At 39.8% G+C, this 14,341-nt stretch overlaps 4 protein-coding genes across 4 annotated transcripts; 2 read left to right on the forward strand and 2 right to left on the reverse strand.

Annotated features, from left to right (window-relative positions):
- Positions 1-698: 698 nt before the first annotated feature.
- LOC106358457 (pentatricopeptide repeat-containing protein At2g26790, mitochondrial) lies at positions 699-3,970 on the reverse strand. The gene is made up of 3 exons (XM_013798261.3): positions 1,354-3,970; positions 1,199-1,280; positions 699-1,125 (listed from the first exon to the last, which is right to left on the reverse strand). The coding sequence occupies exon 1, from the start codon at positions 3,870-3,872 to the stop codon at positions 1,476-1,478; it is 2,397 nt and encodes a 798-aa protein (XP_013653715.1). The 5' UTR covers positions 3,873-3,970; the 3' UTR covers positions 699-1,125; positions 1,199-1,280; positions 1,354-1,475.
- A 1,010-nt stretch (positions 3,971-4,980) lies between these two features.
- On the forward strand, positions 4,981-6,633 carry LOC125576142. The gene is made up of 2 exons (XM_048735530.1): positions 4,981-5,832; positions 5,905-6,633. Exons 1-2 carry the CDS (start codon positions 4,981-4,983, stop codon positions 6,631-6,633), a joined length of 1,581 nt encoding a protein of 526 aa, XP_048591487.1.
- On the forward strand, positions 6,626-8,216 carry LOC125576544. Its single transcript, XM_048736845.1, has 3 exons — positions 6,626-7,222; positions 7,301-7,382; positions 7,465-8,216. Exons 1-3 carry the CDS (start codon positions 6,927-6,929, stop codon positions 8,155-8,157), a joined length of 1,071 nt encoding a protein of 356 aa, XP_048592802.1. The 5' UTR covers positions 6,626-6,926; the 3' UTR covers positions 8,158-8,216.
- Positions 8,217-11,142: 2,926 nt separating this feature from the next.
- LOC106356539 lies at positions 11,143-12,642 on the reverse strand. The gene has a single exon (XM_022689393.2). The coding sequence runs from the start codon at positions 12,640-12,642 to the stop codon at positions 11,143-11,145; it is 1,500 nt and encodes a 499-aa protein (XP_022545114.2).
- Between the last annotated feature and the right edge of the window lie 1,699 nt (positions 12,643-14,341).

A 14,341-nucleotide genomic window follows, 5' to 3' on the forward strand; every position in this document is an offset into this window, starting at 1 on the left:
TTTGATTTCTACAAATGTATCTGAATCATGCATCTCTCCTTGTATGTTTCCTTGTTGTTTTAAATTTTAATGGAAATTCAGTGTGAAAAAGGAGTAATTACAAGGTTTCCCCTCTTCTGGATTTAAGACTTTTATACAGTTCATATAAGCAATTGTACTAGAGATGTAATATGTTTTTGCTGGCTTTGGAAGTTCTCCTCTACAATATAAAGTCAGCGGAAGTTACGACCGTTCCTACTCTTGAATCGTTGTCGTAGATTATTTCAACAGCTAGTTGAGAGAATTACTTGTTTCCATGGATCATGAGCCAAACAAGTCTTCGAAGTTGATGACCATAATGAAAAATAAGCCGTTGGTGTTATCAAGCCACCACAAGTTATGTAACAGGATACTTGGAAGGTGATTTTTTTAAAGCTTAAATAGTTGTTGAGACTTCAGATTTGGATAAAGGTTTCATTGCATACTAATGAAGTCTGTTTATATACAAGAAGAGAGCTGGGTGGAGGTTCTGTGTCAAGGAAGTAGTATGTCAGTGAATCATCCTTTTGTGACTGTTCCACGGACTTTCTGGGACTAGTTCGTTCGGGACGAGTTTGTCAGTGGGAACGAAAAGAACAACCAAATAAGCAAATGGAAGAAGGCTTTATGAAAGAGGACGAGGAGAAGAACGTGACTGTTAGTTAATGCACCGGTGCAAAAAAAAGAAAACTTATATATTCCAGCACGGTCCAAGATTTGGAAACTCTACCAAACCAATCGCCAATTTCGACTGTGCAAAATCTCTCTCTATATATTGACAAAATTCAAACCGATAACGATTGCTCAACAGTCAACAAGTGTCACTCATGATATCAAACATAAGGAAAAGTGTAGAAAAAAAAACGTACATGGTATTTGTACATCCAGAATATTTCCTCCCATCTCAGCTTCGGGTTCTTCAACTTTGTTATACTCCCAAGCTCATCTCCGCCTTAAGTGATCCTACGGAATATATCATCTTCTAAAACAGTGAATCAAGATACGGTCAAGTGGAGGAGGAGACATTTGTATCCGTCAACATCAACAGACTTGCCCCCAGCATATCCATGGGTTTTGTCAGATACATACACGCAGATCCTGGTTTTCCTGAATAATGCAAAGATTATGTAAACTACGAAAAAAGCGGAGAGCAATAATCCTGCAAGAAATGAGCTCTCACAGTCATATAAGTGGATAACATGCAGCTACTTCTGTGTCTCCTCCTCAGAGTCTGGTTCCCATACAGCAAGAGTACTCATGCCCTGTTACATTAATAGACGATTAGCAATAAAACAATAAGCAATTTAATCAGAAAATACCCCCACTCCCCCTTACCGGTGTAGTCTTTTAATTTCTCTCAATGTTTTGAATTCTACTTTTTTGCCTCCAAATAAGATGCAAAACTAAATATATAGATCACCGGCAAATCCATGTTTAACCTTTCAAATATACACTCTTCATTTCCGATATTGAGATCTCCTGGTCTTCATAGCACGCTTAACTACAGCAAACAAATGTTCAGGCAGTGTAATATCCTTTCCTGACAACTCGGTAACAAGTGCATCTGTGCATCCTTTGCGATGACAAGCAGATATTAGAACATTGTAGGTCACGTTATCAGGCTTCAGCCCACACTCTATCATTCGATAAAGGATGTCCGTGGCGATATCTACGTTGCCAATCTTGCAATGGTGATTCATCAGAACAGTATACATCTTAACGTCTGGTTCTATACAAGCAGCTCCTAACTCTTTCCAAATCTGTTTAGCTTCTCCTCGAAGATCACAAACCATCTCTCTATCCAACCTCAGATAACCATGAAACAAAACCGTGTATATTATCAAATCAGGTTTTATCCCTCTCTGCTTCATCGCCTCCAAAAGATCATTTGCTTTCTGCAACTCCATTAGCCTACAATACGTCTGAATCATGATCGTATAAGTAACGAGATCAGGGAGGTTTCCTCTCCCAACCATCTTGTCAAACACCAGCTCGGCTTCCCTCACGTTATCTACTTTACTTATCATTTTACCGTACATGCTCCTCGCGGGTTCGACTCCATAAGCCCACATCCTTTTCAGCACCCTCAGAGCTTTGCCCTGACAATTCTTATCCTCCTCGCAGAGAGCGGTAAACAGTTTAAAGCACACGTTCTTGGGCAGAGGAGAGTTCAGCTCGACGAATTTTCTATAGGCGTCTCTAGGAAGGCCGGAATCACAATAGCCTTTCACCAAACTTGCGTAATTCTCCGGGCACTTGTCTTCAAGACTCGTGAAGAACTCTCTGGCTTCTTCTATCTTACCCGCGGAACAGAGGCCGCTGATGATCACACTGTGCGTGACAGCAGTGGGCTCTACACCTTCAATTCTCATAGCTTTATAAATCTCAACCGCCTTTTCGCTATGACCGTTCCTAGCGAGCCCACCAGCGATCACGTTGTACGTGATCACATCGGGCTCGGTGCCCTTCGCTCTCATCTCATCAAACAAATCAAGCGCGTCGGCGAACCTCCCTTGAAGGCAGTAGCCATCGATCAAAGTCGTGTAGTTGACGACATCAGGAACCATTCCTTTATCCGTCATCTCTTCCAGCAGCTTCATAGCTTCCTCCACTCTCTCGAGCTTGCTAAGAGCTTCAAACGCCGCGTTGTAACACACCTCGTCTAGGTAAACATCCATGTCTCTGAACTCTTCGAACCTTTTCAACGCTTCCAGCCACATCGAGGACTCACCCAACGCTCCCATCTTACAGTAGCAATGGAGGATCGAACTCACGATCACGCAGTTGATTCTCAATCCCTTTTGCAGCATCGCGTCCACGATTCTCAGAGCTTTATCCAACTCCAAGCTCTTGCAGTACCGATGGATTACCTCCGAGCACGCGTAAACATCAGGACCGATCCCAAACTCCTCCATCCTGAAAATAACTTCTTCCGCGGCTTCTGCATTCATCTCCTTGCAGAAGCCGCGGACCAGCATCCCAAACGCGAACGCAAGCGCGTCGCCATTCAGAGCCTTGGCGTCGGCCTCTATCAGGTCCTCGATAAAAGCAAAAGCCATCTCCGTCTTATCGTTCAAACAAAGCCCTTCAATAAAAGTCGTATAAGCAAACATACTCGAAGTCTCTTCCAGCAGCCTCGCCGCTCCGTCCAAATCGCGTTTTCTACATAACGCCTTAACCGCAATCGCGTAAGTGTAGTCGTTAGCGGACAGGCCGAGCTGGTTAAGCTGGCGGAAAAGAGCCACCACCATATCGGTTCTACCGAACTCCACCAAACGGTTCATCAAGAAGTTGCACGACTTGATGCCAGGGACGCAGCCGAGGCGTTTGCTTTGGTATAACACATCGATCGCTTCGTCGAACATGCCGAGGCCGACGTAGGATTTAACCAAGGCGCAGGAGACTCGAGGCAAGAGGAAGTTAGAGTCTTCTTCTTGTTCCCCGATTGCTTCCATGAGCTCCATCACGGAGAAACCACGCTCCTCCTCGTTCGTGATGACTTCGACGAGGACGGAATCTAACTTCCTGTCTAACCGCCAGCGAGAGAGGATTCTGACGAGAGCTGCGTACGCGTTGACAGTGAGAGGGACCCCGTTTTGTTTGAGGTGGCGGAGGAACGAGAGAGCGAGGTTTGGGTCGTCTTTGGCGCTGTGGAGGACTCGGAGAAGGCCGGTTTGGTTGATTTTGGAGAGATTGAAATCGAAGCTGAGGTGGTTATTGTTCACGTGGTGTTCGGAGTCTGAGAGGTTGGGGTAAGGGGGGGAGAGGGTGGAGGAGAAACGCGAAGAGGCGGATGATGCTCTCCGAGCCAGTCTCAACTGTGAGAGTAATGGTGGAATTGGAGAGAACCGCATCAAAATTGGCGATTTGGGATTCAGTGAGAGACAGATGAGAGCAGTTTTTGCCTAAAACCCTTAACCCAATGAATCTGCCGGAACAAATTCTAATATGCCCCCACATACACTCACATTTTTCTAATATAACCTCATTTCTATTTTATTTTATTTTATTTTACATGTAAGATAAAATAAATAAAAAATCTAAAGACTTTAACAAATTAACAGATCTATGTCACTCTTATTCCATTGAAATTAACAGTTTGTTGAGTCAAAAAAAAGGGAAATCTGTTTTTTTAGAGCAAAAAAAGGTAACTATGTCCCTTTAGACTAATCTGTACTACTTTATGTCCTATTAGACTAATTTTTTCAAAAATGGCAGTAATGCCCTTAAAATTGTAATTTTTTTAAAAAAGATAAATAATGAGTTCGACAAGCGGGATCGATCGATCCAGCTTTACAAGTTACAGTGGATCGATCGATCCCGATAATTATTCAGAACAAAAAAACGCGAAATATATACTGATCGACCTGGTCCATTTCACTCGATCGGCGAAGGTCGATTCTTTACAGATCGACCGATCCACTAAGGATAGATCGATCGATCCCGTGCCCAGGAAAGAATCCCAAATCGATTTTTTTGGTTTTGTATGATTATATCCGGGTTGATTCCCACTTGATTTGAACCGACTAAGCATGATTTCAACTCTTTAAACTCGATTTCTCTGGGACGAAACCCTTAATTTCCCATTCACGAACAAAGGAGGGAAAATCAAATTCTCACCCAAAGTTCATTAACCCTAACTCACTCAATTCTCTGATTTGGACGATTATTTGGCCTAACTCATACGATTTTGTGAGCTTTTTACGAATCTATCACTCTTTAGTTTGTTCTGCAAAGGTATGAAACTCTATCTCCACTTCTTTTTAGAGTTTGAAAATATAAAGGTAAAAGGTAATTTTTTTGGGTTAGTTAAGATATTTAGGCTTCAATCATGTGTTAAGGTGATGATTAGAGAAGATTTTGTACACAATCATGGTTTAAATCATATTTTTGGGATAGATTTAGGAATTTTAGGTTTTTGTTATTAATAGATATATGGTGTATTGTTTTCAAATTTCAGATATGGAGTTGGAGTTGCCTAATCGTTTATACGGTGAGGGATTGGAACCTCAGGTTAAGAAGATTAATAACAGCTGCCGACTAAAACTTCTCGAGTTGCTAAAAGAAAAAATGGAACCAGAATTCGATGAAGTTATGAAAGATCCCATTTTTTCACAGATTATGGTTATCCAGAAGAATGATTTGAAGTTTTCGGCGAGGTTGGTACACTCTTTCTTGTGTAAGGAGTTGATGACAAGCAAGAGACATGAGAAGTGGTTCACTTTCGCTAGGAGACCTATGCGTTTTGGATTGCAAGAGTATCATGCTGTCACTGGTCTGAAAGTGAAGCGAGAGAATAACAGTGGGCTAGTGACATGGAAAGACGATAATGGTTTTTGGAGCAAGCAGATAAAGACAAATGGAAAAATAAATTTGCAGATCATAAAAAAGAAGCATTTGGAAGAGAGCAATACCTGGACTTGGGTTGATAGGGTGAGACTGATATATCTTTGCGTTATTATGGGTGTGGTGATGGGAAAGGATGAGAAGGTGAATATCCCGCATCTGTACATGAAGTTGGCGATGGATTTGGAGAAGCTTCGGAATTACCCATGGGGTCTGTATTCGTTTGATTTCCTTCTGAAGCAAATTGATAAAATAAGGCATAAATTAGAGCAGAAAGAGGGGTATCTGATGGAAGGATTCTTGTTTGGTTTCCAAATTTGGATAATGGAAGCTGTTCCTGCTTTAGGAGAGATTTGTGGCACAAAAGTCAGTAAAAATTTTACAGGTCCACTGTGTGGTAATTGGAGAGGATGTGCAAAATGTTCTTATGAAGATATCATTGGCGTTGAGAACTTATTCCCAGAAAACGTATGCAAATTTTTTTTCAAATTAAAATATTTATTGTCTTGTTCACTTTACTAATGATTTGATTGTTTGTAGGGGATTTCGCATTCATTCATGGAATCCCACATAGATGGAGTGGTCCTTTTGGCAACTGATTTTGTACAGAAGGATGAGAAGAAAGATGAAAGAGTAGATCGTATTTTAGATATGATCAATAGTAAACATGATTGGAACAATCATGTTTGGGGAGTAAAAGAAGCTACAAACTCTGAATTTGAAGAATCTGGCGAAGAGAAAGGAGATAATCAAAGAGCTGATACTGAGAGAGGTGAAAATAGTCATGTTGCAGGGAATGTTGATGGCACAGCTGATGTTTCGGGAAGAAACAAGAGAAAGCATGCAGACCGAGGAGCAGAGTCAAGGAAGAAGAATGTTTTGTGCCACCTAGCTGCTTCATCAAAAGGAAATATTGACACAGATATGAAAAATTTCTTGGAGGATCTGGTACAAGCTTCTTTTACTACTTTTGGGGAGAAATTCTGTCAGCAGTTCTCGGACAGGTTGGGTAAGATTGAGACTGAGGTTACACAACTCAGGACAGCTTCAGAGAGAACTGAGCAATTTGAGACCGTTGTAACCGACAGATTGGGGAAAATTGAGGCTGAGGTTACACAGCTCAGGACAAGTTTAGTGGTGACTGAATTGGTGGGAAAGAGTGATCAAGCAAGCGGTCCTAGCTTGACCAAAATCAACAGTGGTCCTAGCACCAGCAAAAAAGGCACTGCTCCATCAAAGAAAAAGGTAACTACTAAGAGAAAGAGTTAAAAGTTGTTGAAAGCTTAGAACTTGGAATGAGGCGGTAATATGTATTTGAAACTTGTCGTTTATGTAATCACTATATTTAATGTAATATGTATTTGGAAGTTTGTATGTTTATTATGGATTTCGAACTTGGCGTTTATGTCTATTCTCTGTTTTGAACATGAAATTTGTATGTGTAATTTGTAATTGTACGTGTTTGTCAACAGGCTGTAAAAAATCAAGAGTTAAAGACTGCTGATTCGTGTGTCAATTTACCTCGTGCAAAAGTTACTCAATCATCAGCTAGTGATCTTAGTATGGGTACACAAGAGTTTTTGGAAAGTTGCATGAAGAACCTTCCATTAGACACATTTGTGAAAGGTTTGAATCCTTCTCAAGCTAAAGTCGAAGATTCATTGGATTGGTTGGAACTTCCAAAATCATTGAAGAAGCCAACAGATTCATTGGAACTTCAAAAATCATTGAAGAAGCCAGCGGTCCGATTAGATGACCGAGATATAGAGCTAGACGGCGAAAATTTCCCTGATCGCTGCTTGGTGTTTGTGCATCCTACAGATTTTAAGAAGATGCAGGACTGGCAAGATACACGAACGTATGTTATTCCTTTGTATATATCATTCGGTTGATTGTCTTAATAATTGACATCTCTACCATTGTATTTTGTTTACAGAGCTATACAGATTGGTCCTTCTATGTTAGACGGTGATCTAGCCGGACGTATTATGTCTGCCAGCAGTTGGCTTAAAAACTACGTAAGCATTCGACTGGTTATTTCTATAAAATGTTACCTATTATATTACTGTATACATTATAGATTTGTCTTTGTTTTTGTAGGAAATTGATGCTATAATGTATGTTTTCCGGGAAAGAACAACATTGAAACGATGGAACGTAGACCGTGTTGCTTTCATGATATGCGTCTTCAGCGACTTCATTTCTAAGGATTACCAGAATTTCTGTAAGGGTATTAAGAAATACACTATGGATCCATTACTACTGCAATACGGTAAAGGTGAACTGCCTTCCCATGGAAAAACACAGATGTTGTGGAATGTCGATGTGGATCGGATGTACGTTCCTGTCTGGGTCAATTGCAACCATTGGATTGCTTTATGCATCAGTTTTGTGACTAGGAATATCCAGGTGTTTGACTGCGGGGGTAAAAAAAAAATCAAGGAAGTGGAAGCTTTCGCGCAGCTTATTCCTCGGATTGTCAAGGCCGTGCAGTCATTGACAATACAGAAGCATTTCCACATCACTCCGTACAATGTTTCCTATGTACCTATGAGTGGTCTTAACCGACTTCAATGTCATTGTGGTGTGTACACTATAAAACACATCGAATGCCACGTGCTTGGGTTGGACATATCTATGGTGAATGATGAGAACATCTGGGGAGCTCGGATAAAGATTATGTGGGATCTATGGGAAGCAGCTAATGATCTAGAACTGATTGAGAGAATGTCAAAGTATGAACCTATTAAGTGTAGTAAGCCTGCCGAGTATGTTGAGATTGATGATTTATGATTTATTGTTGGTTATGCTTTTTTAAACTTATTTTGTAATGATTTTAGGAGTTTGTGTTATAATGGCTTTCAGATCGATCGATCGGTATTTTGGATCGGTCGATCCCGCACCCTGATAAGTATATTTTATGGTTTTCATCGGTTAAATCCGGTTTAATACCCACTTAAATTGAACCGGAATAACACGATTTTACTCATAAAATCGTGATTGTGAGATCAAAACCTCACTTTTATCTTCTTCCCCAATTTTTCTTGAGAGAATGGAATCAAAACCCCCTTCATAAATCCTATCTCTCTCGATTTAACTCCGATTTGGACGATTCTTGAGCCTAACCCACACGATTTCGTAAGATAATTCCGAATCTACCACTCTTTCGGTCGATCTGTGAAGGTATGAAACTCTATCTCCACTTTTATAGTTCGAAATTTAAATAGCAAAAAGTAAAATTTTAGTGTTATTAAGTCGTTTTGGCTTAAATCGTGTGTTAGAGTGATGATTAGTGACGATTTTCCATATAGCTCTTGCCTTAATTCGTAGTTTTAAGTTTGATTTAAGAAATTAGGGTTACTTATTTAAAAAAAAAATTCCGAAAATTTGGAATTAATAGAGTGAGATTACTGATGCTGTAATGTTAGTTGTTGAGTTGCATAGGTGTTGAATCATTGTCCATGTCAATTTACTCAGTTTTACCTTTGAGAACTCATTTGTTAAAGTTTGTGTGCAGAAAATGGTGAAAAAAGGAATATCCAAAAAGACCAAGGAAACAGTTGCTTCGACCTCAGCGCAGCCCGAAAGTGATGAGCCTCGGGAAGCAGCCCCTTGGCCTCGTGACCCATTGACTCCATTCTCTAAACTCCCTACAATTCATAACCGACAAATCTCAAGTAAGAAGGAGCTGAGAGAACTTGCATCCTACGCACACCGCGATTACTATGCTGGTTGGAGTGATTACCACTGCATTCTCTACAATGGTTTGCAGCGGATGAGATTTAAACCAACAAAGTTCATCTGCGATTACACTACAAAGGAGTTGGGAATTGTGCGGGATGTCAAAAAGATGTGGAAAAACATGGGACTTGGGACTCTTGGCTACAATCCACAACCATTATATCCAGACTTGGTTATACAGTTTCTCTCTTCAGTTGAGTTGCACTACAAATCCGAGGTAAACAAAGTTGCTAGCGAAGGTAAACTTACATTCCTATGTAGAGGAGTGCTTTATGAGATGTCTATACACGAGCTGTGTATACTATTCGGATTTGAGACCCGACATGAGGCATGCTCTTTGCCCAAGTTCCCTTGTGCTTACTTGTTGTGGAGCCAGATTGCAGACAGTTCTTATGTATCTCGGGAAGCTAAACTTGCAATGCTCAGAAACCCGGTCTTGCGAGTGGTAGCAAAATATCTGGGTCATCTTCTACTAGGAAAATCAGAAGCAGGATCAGTTACTGAAGATGAAGCGCAGCTTATTCACTACGGGCTGCCATTAGCTCTCAGGCCGACGTATGGTGTTGCAGATGAACCTCCAGCAGAGCTTTCGGTAAACATGGGAGCATTGTTTGCTCAGATGTTGTTTGAAAGGAAGTTTAGGGGTCTTCGTCCTCTTGACAGGAAGCCTTTGGATGAGTCTATTGGCAGTCTACTTACTCGGATCTTCATGCACCATGATATTGATCTTTCGGATACTCCTTGTGTGGATACGGTTGACAGATTTGATGCCCAGTTCTTCCTAAACACCAAGATCCTTCATTCTGGTAAAATTTACCGTTTTACCATGCCTGATGGGACAATCCTTCACTGCAAGCTTCCACAACCCGCTATCACATCTCTGACGTCTGTGGAGAACATGGAGTTCATGCCTCCTGCTGAAGTTCTTTACACGCCTCCTCCACCAGCTTCAAAACGTCGTCGTGGTTCTTCTTCTTCTGGTCCTGCGTAGACACAATGTGAGGATGACACCATCCCGGATATCTCAGTCGATCATACTCCAAACCCTTCTATGGAGTATTTGTTACCACCATATACTGGTCAGTTTGATTCTGGAGCACCACCATTAGATGGTACACATCAGCAGCAGTTCGCATGGACTGCCGATACATTAGTCAAGCTCTCGACGATGATGCAGACTGTGTGGGGTGCACTCGCAAAGATTAGATGTCCACCTACTCCTTCCTGCTGCCGCGCTCCAAAGACTTCAGAGGCAGCTGATATGACTAGAGACGACGCAGCAAATGAACCATCTGATGAAGCAACCGATGAAGAGCGAGGTTCACGCCTCCATAGGAGCAGACGAGCACCAGGACAGAGTAGGAGCTGCAGTCCTGACGACCACCAATGATCAGTATCAGTTATATCTTTCCATTGTATTCCACCGGTTTTTTTAATTTTCTGCGCATTTCGAATTCGGATCTCGATTGTTTGCATGTTTTATTAGTCCAGTTTGGATTATAACTTTTATTAATTATATAACCTATAGTAAGTTATCATTCTATTAAGTATAGTCATGTAGGAGAAGATAAATGGAGGTTTTTATCATATTTTCTCTATTTTGCTGAGTTAAATTCGGATCAAATAAGATGTATCAGAGTATGGGATCGATCGTTCCAAACGGGCAACCGATCGATCCATATTGCCGATCGATCGGTCCATATTTTCGATCGATCGGTCGGGACGAGATCGAGCTTTGCCGATCGAGAGAACTATACCAGGTCGATCAAAAGATTGTCCGTGTTTTTGTTTGTTTTGCATATTGATCAGGATCGACCGGTGGATCGACCATTCAATATACAGATCGATCGATCCACACTTAGTGGACATCACAGTTTGTTTAAGGGATTGATTGAATCAGATCTTCTAACCAAGTTAATACGGCATGAAAATTAAACAAAGTTCTCCCAAACTGAAACAAAGTTACTAATATTCAAGCAAATAAAATCTGAAAAACTGAAACAAAGTTGTCACAAACAGAAACAAAGTTACTAGAAATCAAGCAAAAGAAGTTTGGAAAAGTTTCACTAAATTGTGAAGAACACAGCAAACTAATCCACTATATTGGCATCTTGCAAGTTGCTCTATTATGACCACCAAGACCACATCTACTGCACTTACGAGACTGACCCGCCTGTGATCCTTGTGATGATCGGATTTTGTCTTCAACAGTTTCATATCTGCGTTTTCTATTTCTTCCAAGAGATCTTCTTGTCTCAGGCGGTAGCACTTCAGAATTTTCACAACTTGTGGGAAAGACCAACCATCTTCAGGAACTGAAATGGGATTTATGCTTTCGTGATAAGCTTCTCTCCAAGCTCCCGTGGTATACAAAAAATCAGTTAATGTATATGGTTCTCTACCAACAAAGAAACCAGCTTTTATTGCGTGTCTACAAGGGATTTTCGAAAGGTCGTACTTCCCACAAGAACAAGTCCGTTTGTCCAAATCAACAAAGCAGTCAATTGTATCGCCTTTAACAAGCAGCTGGCTATCGGTTACAGGGTAAACTCCGAAAGTTTTCCCCTTTCCAATTCTCCTATCAATCTTTTCCTCCACATCTATGGTCAAACGGTGGGTGTGCTTTAAAATCAACTTCTTACGCTTATAAAACCAACGTGTCAGCATTTCTCTAATACTGTCCAACAAAGGAATTACGGGAAACTCTCTCGGCGAACGCAACGCAGAATTTATCGACTCTGCAGGATTGTTTGTCCTAATGTCATACCTGTATCCATGAAATTGACATCTAGCCCACTTTTTGACATCTGCTTCCATAAGATACGTTCCAATTGCTGGACTGATATTGCAAACATGAGCAAACGTCTTCTTGAAATCAACCACTCTATAAGCCTTTGAAGCCTTAGAAATCAACCCAGCTAATCCCTTCCCCCTGAAATATGATATCACATTATTCAACAAATGATGAATACAAATACCATGTCTCGCTAGCGGATACACTTTCTCCAGTGCCTTCGCTATTGACACTTGTCTATCCGAAATAAAAGCCAAACCATTATCATCAGCAACAACAACTTTTAATTCTCTCATAAACCATTCCCAAGACTGCTCATTCTCAGAGTCTACTATCCCAAATGCAATAGGATATAAATTTGAATTTCCATCTATAGCAGTTGCAACCAGTAGCACCCCTTTGAATTTACTCTTCAAGAATGTTCCATCGACAACAATGACACGCCTCATGACTGTGTTAAAGCCTCTGATCGATTGACCAAACGCTATAAACAGATATCGAAATCTACCATCGACGTCAGTCTTGTAAGAGGAATGTGTACCCGGATTGGCTTCTCGCAGCATGTGCAAATATTTTGGTATTTTCCCATAACTTTCCTCTGGAATACCTCTAACAGCGTTGACTGCATATTCACGGGAATCCCATGCTAAAGAATCAGAGATCTCACATCCATAATCATTACGCATAATCTGAACAATATCTTTCGCTTTAGGCCCTTCCTTGATACCTTCATATTTATGCATTATCAGATTGCCTATCGTTTTCGCTGAAGCTGTCCTTCCGGCACTGGTTTTGTTTGAAGGTGCGCAGGAATGTACACCGACATACTTCTTAATAATAAAATATGTGGAGCCCTTCAAACACTCAGCTCGAGCACCCCAAAAGCACACCTTATCAGCGCATCTAATACACCAAACTGATTTATTGGAGTTGGTAACTGTGTAGTGAAAGTTATGCTTCATTGCACATAACTCAAACCTCGCTTTCAAAACTGTTTTGTTGAGGAAAAGATCTCCCGTCTTAACCAATTCGACCACCTGACTCTTTGCCAATTTTTCTCTGTTTTCTTTTTCAGAATTGATCTTCTCAGCATCATCATCATCTCCTTCAACCTCGTCTTGCTTCATTTTTCCTTTCTTCTTCTCGTTATGCTTGTCAGCATCATAATCATCTCCATCAACTTCACTTTGCTTCATCTTCCCTTTCTTCTTCTCGTTATGCTTAGCCCCCTTAACAATATTTGAAGCGGTCCTAATGTCACAAGGATTTCGCTTGTTCTCTTCACTAGTACTTGCATCAGTTGGCATCTTATTAAGATCAATGTCGATCTTATTTGGATTTCCTTGCTTTGTTTTATAGCTGACACACAATTGAGTTGACTGATGCTTCTTACAAAACCCTAGAAAATTTTGAACTTGCCTTGAGTTTCCAATGATCACTGGTGGACAATTTGATGAATTGATCAATCCAATAGGAAGGTAACTCAACTCCAAATCAGCATCTGTTTCTTCAAAACCAAAATCCTCTATAACAATTTTCTGTAACTCTTCCAGAGAAAACTTCAATTCCAAAGCAAGTAACCTTCCCCCTTTCTTTTTATCAACATTAAAACTCCAACCCGAAGATACAACCAATTCCCAAACACCACATGAAGCATAGACATGAATCATGGTAGAAATAATGTGAAAATTTTGTGAAAATTTTGTGAACAATCAATGGAATATAGAAGACGGCGAAGAAGGTTGCCAAGGTTTTTTTATCGTTTTTTTTTTGTTCTTTTTCGTTTTTTTTTTTTTTTTTTAAAATCGATTTTTTTTAAAATATAAAAGTGAATATTCTCAAATATTTTGTTTTCATATTTTTAGGAACTGATTTCTTATCCGTAGAATACAACTAATATGTAGAAATCAATTTCTACAGTTTTGTAGAATTATAGTAATTTTTAGAATTTGATTTCTACATGTTTTAGATTTATAGTAAATCTGTAGAAGTCGGTTTCTACATGTTTTAGAATTAGATTAATGTGTAGATTTTGATTTCTAAGAACTTTAGAATGGTAGGTTAAGCGCGGAATGTGTATTCTACATATTTGTAGAATACTCCTATTTACGTAGATCACGTATTCTAAACATTGTAGATTCAATGAAAAAAATAGATTTCGTTTTCTACTTCGTAGAATGTCATTTCTACTTTTTTTAGAACATAATCTGAAATTTATAATTTTAACTTTTTTATAACTGGAAAATATACCATTAAGTTCATATAGGTATTTTAACAAATGTTACTATTTTTCCAAATTTTTTTTGTTTGTAAAACTATTTATTAAAATTATTTTCATAAATATTAAAGGGTATTATAGGAAAATATGACACAAAATATAGATTAGTGTAAAGGGACATAGTTACTATTTTTTTGCTCTAAAAAAACAGTTTTCCCAAAAAA

Source organism: Brassica napus, chromosome A7 (genome assembly GCF_020379485.1).
Source record: "Brassica napus cultivar Da-Ae chromosome A7, Da-Ae, whole genome shotgun sequence".
Taxonomy (NCBI): Eukaryota; Viridiplantae; Streptophyta; class Magnoliopsida; order Brassicales; family Brassicaceae; genus Brassica; species Brassica napus.